Source organism: Marmota flaviventris, chromosome 13 (assembly GCF_047511675.1).
Source record: "Marmota flaviventris isolate mMarFla1 chromosome 13, mMarFla1.hap1, whole genome shotgun sequence".
Lineage (NCBI taxonomy): Eukaryota > Metazoa > Chordata > Mammalia > Rodentia > Sciuridae > Marmota > Marmota flaviventris.
In genome coordinates, this window is record NC_092510.1 from 104,409,096 (window position 1) to 104,421,283 (window position 12,188).

Below are 12,188 nucleotides of genomic sequence, written 5' to 3' on the forward strand. Positions count from 1 at the left end.
TTTGTGTGTAAAGCTGAGCTGGCACCTGGTGGCAGCTCTAACTTCTTGGCATTAGCAGCTCATTGACCCAGCTGCTTTATGCCCGATGTAAGTAGAGCTGCAGGTCTAGACAGACGTGGCCCCTGGGCCAGATCTGTAGATTGAAAGGGTGTGTGGCTGGTGGTGCTGCTGTCTGCCGCTTATGTCCCCTATTGGACCCAAGAAGACCAAGGAAATGTCCGTCAGGACTGGACCTTGTCCCAGGGCCAGGGTAACTGCTGGCTCTGCCTGTAGTTGCTTCCTTTGAAGAAAAAGAAAAGTGAATAGACAATGTTTTGAGATACTGCATTGATGGTTAGTTTTGTGGCACTAGTTTATTTTCCCCCCAAATTAGGATCTGGAGTCAGGTAGGTGGATTCCCCTGTCCTGGAGAAGCCTAACCACAGATGTCTGATTGATTTAGAAGAGAGTTTTCCGGGAGGTCTGCAGGGACCTTAGAAGAGGGGATGGAGGAGGGGCAGGCTTGTGTACCGGCATGATGGCAGGTGGGGTAAAAACAGAAGAGACTCCGCTGCTTGCTGGAGCCCGACCAGCCACAGTGAGAAGTCCAGCTCAGGTAAGCTTAGGGTGGGAACTAAGAAATGAGGGGTGCTGCTGCTGGCCACACTCATGCTCTCGGTGGCCTGGCTCACGTGCCAGGACCTGAGCATCACAGGGGACTTGCAGTCTCTGCACTGTTTGCATCTGGAACCCTGGATGCAAACAGTTTCTCTTCCCACCTGGAAATAAGGGTCCTGTTCAGGTGCCCAGGCCTCTTCTGTGGCCTGGCCTGCAGCCTCCATGGCACTTCTACCTTTTGTATCTTGAGCCTGCCTGCTCACCTTCACAGGAGGATGGACAAGGGGTTTGGATGAGGAGAGGAGGGAGCAAGAAAATCTAGGGCCAGCAGATCTGTGGTCTCCTACTGCATTGCCTCTTTGCCATGGGCATGGTGCTGAAGGTTCAGGCCATGGTCAGTTAGCCATTGGTGGGGGCCGGGGCGCAGCACATGGGAAAAGTATGTGGTGGAACAAAATATTCCCCTTGTGGCCAACAAGAGGAAGGGCTCTCTTGCAGGGAACACGCCCCTGTCCTCACCACCCCACCTCTTAAAAGTTCTGCCACCTCCTAGTTGTGCCACGCTGAGGAGCAGGCCTATAATACAAGGGCCTTGGGGCACTCAGGACTGAGCATAGCACTGCCTCAGGCACAGTCCTCAATCAAGGGGTTGGCCTATGTGCTTGGGGTTTCATTGGGTCTGGAGTTGGGGTGCTGGTGCCTTTTTCCATGAAGTGGAAGGGTTGATTAGCTCTCTAACTTGTGTGTTTATACTGGGACCTTTTGTTTAGCAGCTAGAACTGATTTTTTTTTTTTTTTTTGAACCCAGGACCTCAAGCACTGTACTCTATACTCCAGCCCCCCCATCCCACCCCGGCCCCTGCCCCAGTGCCCCTTTAAATTTTGAGATAGGGTTTTGCTGTGCTGCCTAGGCTAGCCTCAGATTTGTGATCCTCCTGCCTCAGCCTCCCCAGTGTCTGGGATTATAGGTGCCTAGCTGATTCTGTGACTTAAAGTTGGATAGGTTCTGGAGGCCATCAGCACAGTGAAGATGCCCAGGGCATGCATTGCTCACTCTGGAGTTCTCCACCTGCACCCAGGCCTTCTTTTAAGTGCCCACCTGAGTGTGGTTGGTGCATCTGTTCTGAGGCTCACCCTCATGCCCCGTGGGGTGGCTCCTTGCTGCCTAAAGCATCCTCCCTATGCATCTGTTTGCTGCCCTTTCTTGGTGGACACACCGTGGTCTCTGACGTTTGACTGTCACAGGGCTGTGGTGAACATATGCACCCTTACTCGAGGGAATACCTGGAAGTACAGGACCGGGTTCACCTATAGGTATGCTGTTGTCCAAAGTGGCTTGCCTCTGTGGCGTGTGAGGGTTCTGACTGTAGCTTTCTCCCCAGCACTTAGTGCCTCAGTCTCTTTAGTTCTAGCCTTAAAGTAACTGTGTGGTAGTGTCTCATAGTGGCTTCAATCTTCATTTAATTTTCATTTCTGTATTGACTAATGATAATCATCTTTGTGGACTTATTTTCTGTTTGTGTGTTTTCTGAAGGGTCTGCTAAGATCTTTAGCTATTTATTTATTTATTTAGTGGATAATTTTCTTGTTCTTGAATCTCCAGATTTTTTTTTTTTAATATTCTGGAAACAGGGCTGGGGATGTGGCTCAAGCAGTAGCGTGCTCGCCTGGCATGCATGCAGCCCGGGTTCGATCCTCAGCACCACATACAAAGATGTTGTGTACGCCGAGAACTAAAAAATAAATATAAAAAAAAAAAATATTCTGGAAACAAAGTCTTTGTCAGATATGCTTTACATAGATATGTCTTTGGAAGTTTTAGAATTGCTACAGAGCCCATTTTATCTTTGTGCGTATATGTGGATTCTGCTTTGGGTATTCTGTTTATGAAACCATTGTGCAGTTGAAGATACTAAGACCCTGAAGATCTTACCCCATGTTTTGGGCAGCAGCCTTATGGTTGTAGGCTTTAGGTCTGTGGGCTATTTTGAGGTTTTTTTTTTTTTTTTGTGGGGAGAGGTGGTATACTGGGGGTTGAACTCAGGGGCACTTGGCCACTGAGCCACATCCCAAGCTCTATTTTTTGTTTTATTTAGAGACAGGGTCTCACTGAGTTGCTTAGTGCCTCGCCATTGCTGAGGCTGGCTTTGAACTTGTAATTATCCCGCCTCAGCCTCCTGAGCTGCTGGGATTTATAGGTGTGTGTCACTATGTCCAGCTTGAGTTGATTTTTATGTGTGACATGAGGTGTGGGTCAAAGGTCTACCAGTCTATTGGGAAGAAAGTTGCCCTTTTTCTGTAGAATTAATTTTGCATGTTTGTCAAAAGCCCGTTGTCTATGTGCACAAGTTGACCCACCTGTCCCTAGCTGGTGTCTGCCTGGGTCCTGATGGGAGACTTGGCGAAAGAGCCTTGTCCTCTCTTGTCACTTCTTCCTGAGCTTTGTTCCCCTCTTCCCTGCATTTTCTGTCTCTTACTCTAACATCAGGGGCTTTTCCACGCCTCCTGGCTTCCAGGAGTATATGTCCTGCCTTTTGGCCTGGGTGGTGGTTGCTAGCTGTTCCTCCGCTATTAGACCTGTTTCCCCGACACTGCTGCTCCTGCCAGTCTCACACCTGCCACATTTCTTGTAGTACAGGCTGGCTAGTGATGGGTTCCTGCACACGCTCATCCCTGCACAGCCCCTACCTGGCCCTCATGTTTTGAAAGGTGCTTTGGTGGTCAGAGTCCTAGTATCGTTTTTCTCTCAATGATGTGTACATTGCTTCCTGCAGTCTTGACTGCTTTGAACATGCTTTCTGGTCTCTCGTGTGTAACAAATTCTTTCCTTTCTGGCTACTCTCGAGCTTTTATGACATGCCTTGGTGTTGTCTCTGTGTCTGCATAGGGTTATTGAGGTTTTTTTTGTTTGTTTGTTTGTTTGTTTTTTGGTACAGAGGTTCTCTTCCACTTAACCACATCCCCAGACTTCTTTTTATTTTTATTTGGAGACAAGTTCCCACTAAGTTCCCAGGCTGGCCTCGAACTTGAGATCCTCCTGCCTCAGGCTCCTGAGTACTGAGATTACAGGCATGCACCCCCACCCTTGGCTCTTAGATCTTGGATCTGTGGATTTAGGGTTTTGTCAAATTTGTAAATTATATGGTTGTCTTTTCTTTAGTTGCATCTTTGCCCACCACCTTTCCCAGAGTTCTAGATACATGTATATTAGACTGTATGAAATACCCCACAGTCCGTGGATGCTCTTGTTAGTTCTTTAAAATTATTTTTCACTCTGCACCTCAGCCTGGCTAGTTTTATCAGTATGTCTTCCAACTCACTTCTCTTCTGTGATGCAGTCATGCTGTTACATTCTTTCAGATGTGGTGGTTTTCAACCCTAAAGGTTCTTTGGATTCTTGAGGCACTTGTAGCAAGTCTTCTCTGCACCTCTGATTATGTGTTCCACTGGCTTTCTGGTGGCCATGTCTGCCAGTCCAACACCCGTGGCCGTCCTAGTGTGGTTGGCAGCTTAAGATTCTTGCTTCTCTGTGAATCTCGTAACCTGTTTTTTATAGACATCAGGGTATTGGGATCCTTGCCCCCCATGGAACTCCTGAGCTCTACTCTAGGGTAGCTGCTGGCCTGGGTCAGTCTGATGGTATGGGGTTTGGCCAGGGTGGTAGATGGCTCTGGAGCAGCTCTCAGTGCAGGGGTGATGCTGTCCCCGTAACTGAGGCAGGCCTTCCTGCATCCTCCAGTCTCTGGCGTGTGGATGGACAGTACTTCTCACCTGCCTGGGGGCTAGGCCCGGCAGGTAAGGCACAGGTCTCCAGAGCCTCTTTCAGAGCTCTCTCCCCTATCCTGAGCTCCAGGGGCTCTGCCTGGTCCCATCCATGTGTAGATGAGACCTGGGCAGCTCCAGTGCTATCCCCTGGTCCACAGAAGAAAGCAGTGTCATCGCCCTCTGAACCAGAGGTTGGAGCAGTCCCACAAGAGGAGGGTCATGGATGATTGGAAGTTCTCAAAAGTGAAATTCTGGTTACAGAGTCATAAATCATTCTGATAAAGGAAAAAGAAGCCCCTGAGGAAACAGGATTTTGAGTTCAGGATTTGTGGGGAGATGGAAACCAGAAGAACACCAGAGGGTCAGAAGGCCACTAAGATTAACAATCAGAAAAGAACCCTGACACACTAAGGTTTTCAGAAAACACTGAGGTCAAGGAAAAGACATTCATTTTTAGTTTTTTCTTGGGAAGCAGAGGCAGCAATGAAGCCCATGCTCAGGGCAGTCAGCGGTTGGCAGGGAGGGTGGCAAGACGACGACACTACCCCTCTTCTGCTTTCTTCTTTCGTAATGTGCACTGAGCTGAAAAGCCTTTTGACTCGTGCTCACTGGATAGGAGATTGTCCACTTGTCTGAGAGCACCCTAGTGTTACAAATGAGCTGGACACCGCTCTGAATCTGCCCGTGGGATTCTGTGCTGAGCCTGCGGCTGCCCCTGTAACTAAGTGGATGGTTGGCTTGACTCTGGCCATTGGGGAAATTGCCAGAGTGAGCTCCACCCAGGCTGTGCTGCTAGAGTGGGAACCACTTCAGGTCAGTCTACATTTACATCCTACAACCAGCAGTTGGCGTGTTTGGCCTTGAGAAATCATTCAGCAAAAGAAGCGGATGGCCTCTGTTGCTTACAGCAGGTGCCTATCTCCGTATCTGGTGGGTCTCCAGTAGCTCGAGCTGTGCCAAAAACATAAGCGACTGGGTGCCCATCACCAAGGAGTAAGGCCCACTCAAAGCTGGCAGAGTTGACAGCACTGGTGGAGGGCCATGCTAGAGCCATGCATCGCCAACAATGATGTCACAGGAGACCACCTCCCCACCCCCCACCCTGGTTTGTGGCAAGACAGACCTGCAGAACAAAGAGCACAAGTTGAAGGAAGTGTTTCCACTGTGGTGACAGTCAGGGGCTGTGCCTTCATAAAGCTTCAAGGAGGGCATGCTGCTAAAGGCCCACCAGGACGCTGGCAAACTGGTGACCAACCAGCATGAGATATTCGTGGACTAGGAGGTGGAGCAGATTCTCTGAGGGTGGGTCCCTCAGCAGGCAGGGGTGCTGCTTGGTGGGAAGAAGGAATCTGGGCAGCTGAGGTTTGGGGGATGTGATGGACCTTTTAAAAAACCTGTTAATTGGGGCTGGGGATGTGGCTCAAGTGGTAGCGCACTAGCCTGGCATGCGTGAGGCACCACATAAAAATAAAGATATTGTGTCCACCTAAAACTAAAGCCTGAAATATTAAAAAAGAAAAAACCTGTTAATTTGCTGGTTGTTAAAAAGTGACTGCTATAGAGAAGGAAAATGCAAAGGAGGGAGTGGTTCCAACCTGAAAGAGACACTGGGACTCCAGGACGAAGGATTGAGACCACGACAGAGGTCTGGGAAGGAATTTAGGAGAGGGAGCCTGCTTGGGTATGCCTGGAAATGGCTGGGCAGGAATGGGACCTCAGAGAGGACAGGCTGGAGGGGGGTAGGGGAGGGGAGGGGGCGGAGCAAGGGGAGGTCAGCAGAGGCAGACCTCAGAGGAAGGGGGGTGTTGGGGTGGCAGCACAGCATGCCTCCAACAGTTGAAGAAGACTTATTCATGATGGGAGAAAAAACAGGATAGAGGGCATTAGCACCACACTGGAGAGGAAAATGAAGTGGGTGGCAGTGCGCTGGACAGTAGGCACCAGCAATGTCCCCAGGCCCTCTGGGTGGGGCTGCAGAGCTCAGCTGAGGTGGGGGTGGTGGGTTGTGGGTGTCACCTCCCACAGAGCTGCATTTTGTCCAGCTGGAGATATCATCGTTGATGTTTTAAGCCCGTTTCTTAGCTGTCTGATAGGGCTCAACATTTTCTCCTATTTATGGTTTTTTTTTTTTTTTTTTTTTTTTGGTCTTCTGTAAGCTCCTTATCATGGTAATACCCTTTTTTGTTTTTCCCACAATTATGCTCTAAGAAACTTACCATTATTAATTGTGAATTAATTATAAATTATCTGTTTTACATGTAGCACAAATACTTTTCCATGTTTTATTTAAACATTTTTTTAAGCTGGGTGCGGTGGTATGTATGCTATAATTCTAGCAGCTTCAGAGGCTGAGGCAGGAGGATCACAGGTTTCAGACCAGCCTTAGCAGATTAGTGAAGCCCTAAGCAACTTTGTGAAACCCTGTCTCAAAATAAAAATGGCTGGTAATGTGGCTCAGTGATAATACACCCCTGGGTTCAATCCCCTGTCACCCCCTGTCCCCTCAAAATTAAAGTAGTTTTCAAGGTAATTTTTAAATTAAATAGTTTTGTTGTTTTCATATCTTAAACAAGCATTAGTCCTGTGAAACTATTTAGCTATTTGGGAAAGAATGTCAGTTTTTTAAATAGAAGAGTGTCCCACTGGTTATGTAAATGATGTATGGCATTTAAGGTAGTATAATTCTGGTTGGGTGTCCTCCCCCCCATGCCCCATTTTAAAAGTACTCTTTTTTGGGGAGGGGAGGCATTGCAGTACTAGGGATTGAACTCAGGGGCAATGGACCACTGATCCACATTCCCAGCCCTATTTTGTATTTAATTTAGAGACAGCATCTCACTGAGTTGCTTAGTGACTCACTTTTGCTGAGGCTGGCTTTGAACTTGAGATCTTCCTGTCAGCCTCACGAGCCGCTGGAATTACAGGCATGCGCTATACTACAATTTTGACTTTTAAAATAGGAAGAAAGGGTGCTGTGGAGTTCAGGTAGGAAACTGGTCTCTGGACCGTGAGGCCCTTCTTCAGGCCCGAAAGCAGAGGGGTTGCTATCACCTGGTCTCAGCACCTTGCACCTGGCCAGGAGTGTCGTTCACGGGGCTCTCACTGTGTCTCTGCCCAGGAGGAAAACATCTGCCTGCACTGGGCTGCATTCTCGGGTTGTGTGGACATAGCTGAGATACTCCTGGCTGCCAAGTGTGACCTGCACGCCGTGAACATCCACGGAGACTCACCCTTGCACATCGCTGCCAGGGAGAATCGCTACGACTGTGTCGTGTAAGTGTGTTGCTGTCCTCGGCCCTGAGGGCTGCTCAGTGGTCATGTCCATACCAGGTCTGACACCAGTGCAGCCCTCTGTTCTTGGTGGTGGACAAGTGTCCTTGGGGTCTTGCAGGGAAAGGAGCATATTTCCCAGTCCCCTCTGAGATCAGCTGTGGCATGTTTCTGGCTTAGAGAGTGTGGTCCTGTAGAATCCCAAATTCTTAGTTTGAACCTTGGGCCGAATCTTAGACCTAACACTCCTACCAGGAAGCAGTGTGGGGACAGTTCTTCTCCAAGTGAGGCCCTCAGAGGCTTTTGGGTGTCCCATCCCAGGAGCAGGGTTCCCTGTAGATAAGGCTAGAGCTGTGAGTAGAGCCTATATTGGCTGCCCAGGGCCCTCTTTAAACACACCCTGTTCTGGTGGGGTCCTGGGTGGAGTCTTTGCTTCTGGGGAAGGAGGGAACGTGTGACTGCTGCCTCACTTGAAGTGCTGTGCCCAAGGTGAGGCTGTGGCCCCATCAGTGTGGTCACACTCTGGCTGCCCACCCTGCTCAGGGCCAGAACAGAGTCTTCTCCCCATCGTCTCTCCCCTTATCCCTGTGGATAAATCTGAAATAAAAATCACTGGCCATCCTAGTTCTTGCACACCCTTCCTGCGACCACTGGGTGTGGGGCAGAGTGAGGCCTGGTGCCCTAGGCCGCCGTACATGTGGAGGGCGTGGCAAGGTGGACCCTGCTCTGTTCCTAGCCAGTAGACTCATTTGATAAATCTCATCTTTGTCTCTTATAAATTCAGATTTGGATGTTTTGTTGGCTTACGTTTTTCCTTTTAGCCTCTTTCTTTCTCGGGATTCAGATGTCACCTTAAAAAACAAGGAAGGAGAAACACCCCTGCAGTGCGCGAGCCTCGACTCGCAGGTGTGGAGCGCGCTGCAGACCAGCAAGGCTCTGCGGGACTCGGCCCCCGACAGGCCCGCCCCTGTTGAGAAGACGGTGAGCAGGTGAGGAGGCCCCAGAGCCAGCAGCTCTGTGGGCACTTGTGACCTTTGGGAGCAGGCCCCGCTGGGCAGAGCTCCTGATGGCCCCCTATCCCTGGCAGAGACATTGCTCGAGGCTATGAGCGCATCCCCATCCCCTGTGTCAACGCTGTGGACAGCGAGCCCTGCCCCACCAACTACAAGTACGTCTCCCAGAACTGCGTGACCTCCCCCATGAGCATCGACAGGAACATCACTCACTTGCAGGTTGGTGGGGAGGGACACTGGACAGACCAGGAGCCGGGGCCTCGGGAGCCTGGGCTCTGGGTTTTCTTCCCACTCTTAGCAGAGGGCTGCAGTGGCATGGTGGTATTTTTGTAGCAGTTACCTCCCACAAAGGAGGTGGAGGGCAGAAGAAGATTCTGCCAGAAAAAGGATCCTGAGTCCCACGCTGGACGCCGCGGGGGCCCGCCTCTTAGGCTTTGCTGGTCCAGAGCAGGGCCAAGCATTCCCCAGCCCGTGGTTGCTCAGGGTGCTGGTGCTGCCTGGTCCTTGGGTCAGGAAGGAGAGGAGTCCCATGCAGAGCCTTGGAGGCACCCTTGGCCCCCAGCTCCCACTGCAGGGTGCAGTCTAACAAGTGTCTGTGGGGTTGTGCAGGCCACCAGGTAGTTGTGACTTGCAATCTTTTCCTTTTATGGCTGAAATCAGACCTTCTCAAAGGCTGTCCTTGTGGCTTTGTTTGTGGGTAGCCCCACCACCCTCCTGGGGTGTTGGTTCTCGGCCTCAGGTGAGAGGCTGTGGGCCCTGACTCGTCTTCCTGTGGAGTCTGGCCTTTAACTCCTTGGGGGCTGTGCCTCATTGACCTCCCCTTCCTCTCCTCAAGCACTCAGTGACTTTCTTAATGTCCCAAGTGTCCTTTCTGGCTCTTCTGAGAAAGACCATATCAGACAAAGGGTAATTTTGACAATTTGTAACACATGTGACCATGACTATACTGGGAGGAAGAGTAGGGGGCCAAGTCTGCCCGTGTCTGATGGTGCCCTGGTACTCTCATCCCCAGTACTGCGTGTGCATAGACGACTGCTCCTCCAGCACCTGCATGTGTGGCCAGCTCAGCATGCGCTGCTGGTATGATAAGGTGAGGATTGTTCCTTTGCTGCAGATGTGCTTGCGGGGTAAGTTCTGCTGGAGGAGGGGCACAAAACCACATCACTTCCTGTTCCAAGACTGTCCCAGCGACTTGGGGAGTGGGAACCAGAGGTGAGCTGGTGTGCATAGGCAGAAGGAGGCCACAGGCTGGGAGGAGGGCTTTTCTGGGCGGTTCCAGGGGTCCTGGAACTGGAGTTGGCCTGGCTCAGCCACAGGAGGAAACCTTTGTTGCAATGTCTGCTGAGCTCTGCCTTGTCCTTGCCAGTGTGAGTGGTGTGAGATACACAGAGGGATGGTACAGGCTGGGGCTGGGCTGGATGGAGGGAACATCACTGGGCAGGGTGGCCAGGGCAGCCTCAGGCTTGGAAGTGACTAGCAGGTGCTGGCAGGAAAAGCCCAGTGAGAGGCCCTGAGGGAAAAGCTAAGAAGAGAAGGGTTCAAAGGCCCAGGGTGCAGTTCAGGAACGTAGTGGAAGGCTTGGTTTGGGAGTCCAGGGGTCACTGGTGGGAGGGGCTGGAGTGTTGGGTGAAGAAGCAGCAGGCTGAGAATGGGGACAGCAGAGTCTTTCCCAAGGGATCTTCAGAGGAGGAGGAAATTGTGGAGCGTGAAATGTGTTTTCTGAATGACAGGAGGTCACCAAGAGAGGGCTGGCAGAGCTGGCAGGTACCAGTAGATCTTGTCCTGGGGTGTGGCTCCTGCAGGGCAGGGCAGGAGCAAGTATTCCAAGGGTAGTTGCAGCTGCTCAGAATACTCCGAAGGCTCAGGCGTGTACACGACCCTTGTCTGGCTTGGGGTGTAGAAAGGGAGCAGGTGGTGGGGTCCCCAGATGCAGGGACTTTCAGAGCAGCAAGGTCAAGTGTACAGGAGTGTCCAGGAGGTGCCAACCACCTAAAGGAAGTGGGGACCCCCATGCTGTAGCCCTGGACTGACTGAGAAGACAAGGCAGGAGGGCAGGGAGGACCGTGGACGAGCAAGGACCAGGTGAGCTCCCTGAAGCCTCCACAGCCACTCAGCTCCTGGCGGGGCTCTGCTCCAAACCCTTGGTGTAGAGCTTTACCCCATGTTCCCCAGCAGGTGTTTCAGAGTTTGACTAGAAATCATGGGTTTTATGTCCATTTGAGGCCACACTGGACACTCTATAAAAATGCATCTGTGTCCACCCTTTTGGAAAGAAAAGCAACTGATTCTGCTAAGCCCTCATAGCTGCTGTCTGTCCGTAGGACGGCCGACTCCTGCCAGAGTTCAACATGGCTGAGCCTCCCTTGATCTTCGAGTGCAACCACGCCTGCTCCTGCTGGAGGAACTGCCGCAACCGTGTCGTGCAGAATGGTCTCAGGTGGGAGGCCTGCGGGTGCCTAGTCACCCTGGACTAGAGTGTGTGGGTATGGGTGGAGCGATGTCTTGTGCTCTAGAAAGGGCGCAGCCTGTGACGGCCAGCCGTGCACCACTCAGACTCAGCTAGAGAGGAAGGTGGTGTTGGGCACGGCGCTGAAGGCAGAGGCGGTGATGCAGCCTGAGTTCCCATGCCCTTCTTCAATGGGACGGACTTCATCCTAACAGAGCACTCCTGCTGCCTTCTGTGCTCACCCACTGTGTCTCTGGCAGCCAGTGGTGACGTCTGATGGCAGCTAGTCTGCAGGCTTCTTCCTTGTCACTCAAGCCCTCCGTTCTACGAGCCTGCCCAGGTTTGGGTCTGACATCAGTAACCGTGGCCTGTGTTGGAGTGCAGACAGAGTGCTTGTGGCTAGCCTGCTCTTCTCTGTCCTCCAGGGACAAGCCCAGTCCTGCCATATCCCCTGGACCCATGAATGGGCCAACAGGATGTGTGTGGCTCTGAGGGGTCCTCAAAACTGGGGGAGACTCAAGCATGGTCTGCTTCAGTGCCCAAGGCTCTGAGGAGCTTGCTTAGCTCCTTCTGATGTCACTGCCTGGGTGGCCAACAGCATAGCATCCCGTGCCCTGGCAGTAGGGCTTTCATGCATGAGCATCTTTGGTCCCCACGCCACCCAGAGGAAAACAGGCAGCCACAGTGAGGAAGCTGCTGCACAGGCAGGGCTGCTGCACTCCGTGCCTTGGCATCAGGCCCAGTCTGCTCCCAGCTTCCTGGGTGTGAGCTACTGCCGGCCACGTGCAGAGCTGTATGGTTCTCAGATAAGAAACCAGGGCTTTCCTCTTCATCTACTCCTGCCATTCACTGCAGAACATGCCGAGCTGAGTTTGTCTGAGTGCAGGGCACATGTCCATCTCCCCTCTCCCTGTTTTCCAGGGCAAGGCTCCAGCTCTATCGGACACAGGACATGGGCTGGGGCGTGCGGTCCCTGCAGGACATCCCATTGGGCACCTTTGTCTGCGAGTAAGTGGGTCTGAGGTCACTCAGTCTGCTGGCTACATGAGTCATTTCTGGGACACCTGCATGTCTGCACTCCAGGAAAAGCTCTCAGA

The 12,188-nt window shown here is 51.8% G+C and overlaps 1 protein-coding gene across 6 annotated transcripts in view; it reads left to right on the forward strand.

Annotated features, from left to right (window-relative positions):
* Ehmt1 (euchromatic histone lysine methyltransferase 1) overlaps positions 1-12,188 on the forward strand; it is a 149,513-nt gene that overhangs the window by 129,030 nt on the left and 8,295 nt on the right. For all 6 annotated transcript variants that reach the window (XM_071601205.1, XM_071601204.1, XM_071601206.1 and 3 more), the window contains 6 exons: positions 7,481-7,635; positions 8,454-8,621; positions 8,720-8,864; positions 9,658-9,735; positions 10,967-11,082; positions 12,013-12,099. In XM_071601205.1, coding sequence (XP_071457306.1) covers positions 7,481-7,635; positions 8,454-8,621; positions 8,720-8,864; positions 9,658-9,735; positions 10,967-11,082; positions 12,013-12,099 — 749 coding nt within the window. The remainder of the gene's footprint in view (positions 1-7,480; positions 7,636-8,453; positions 8,622-8,719; positions 8,865-9,657; positions 9,736-10,966; positions 11,083-12,012; positions 12,100-12,188) is intronic.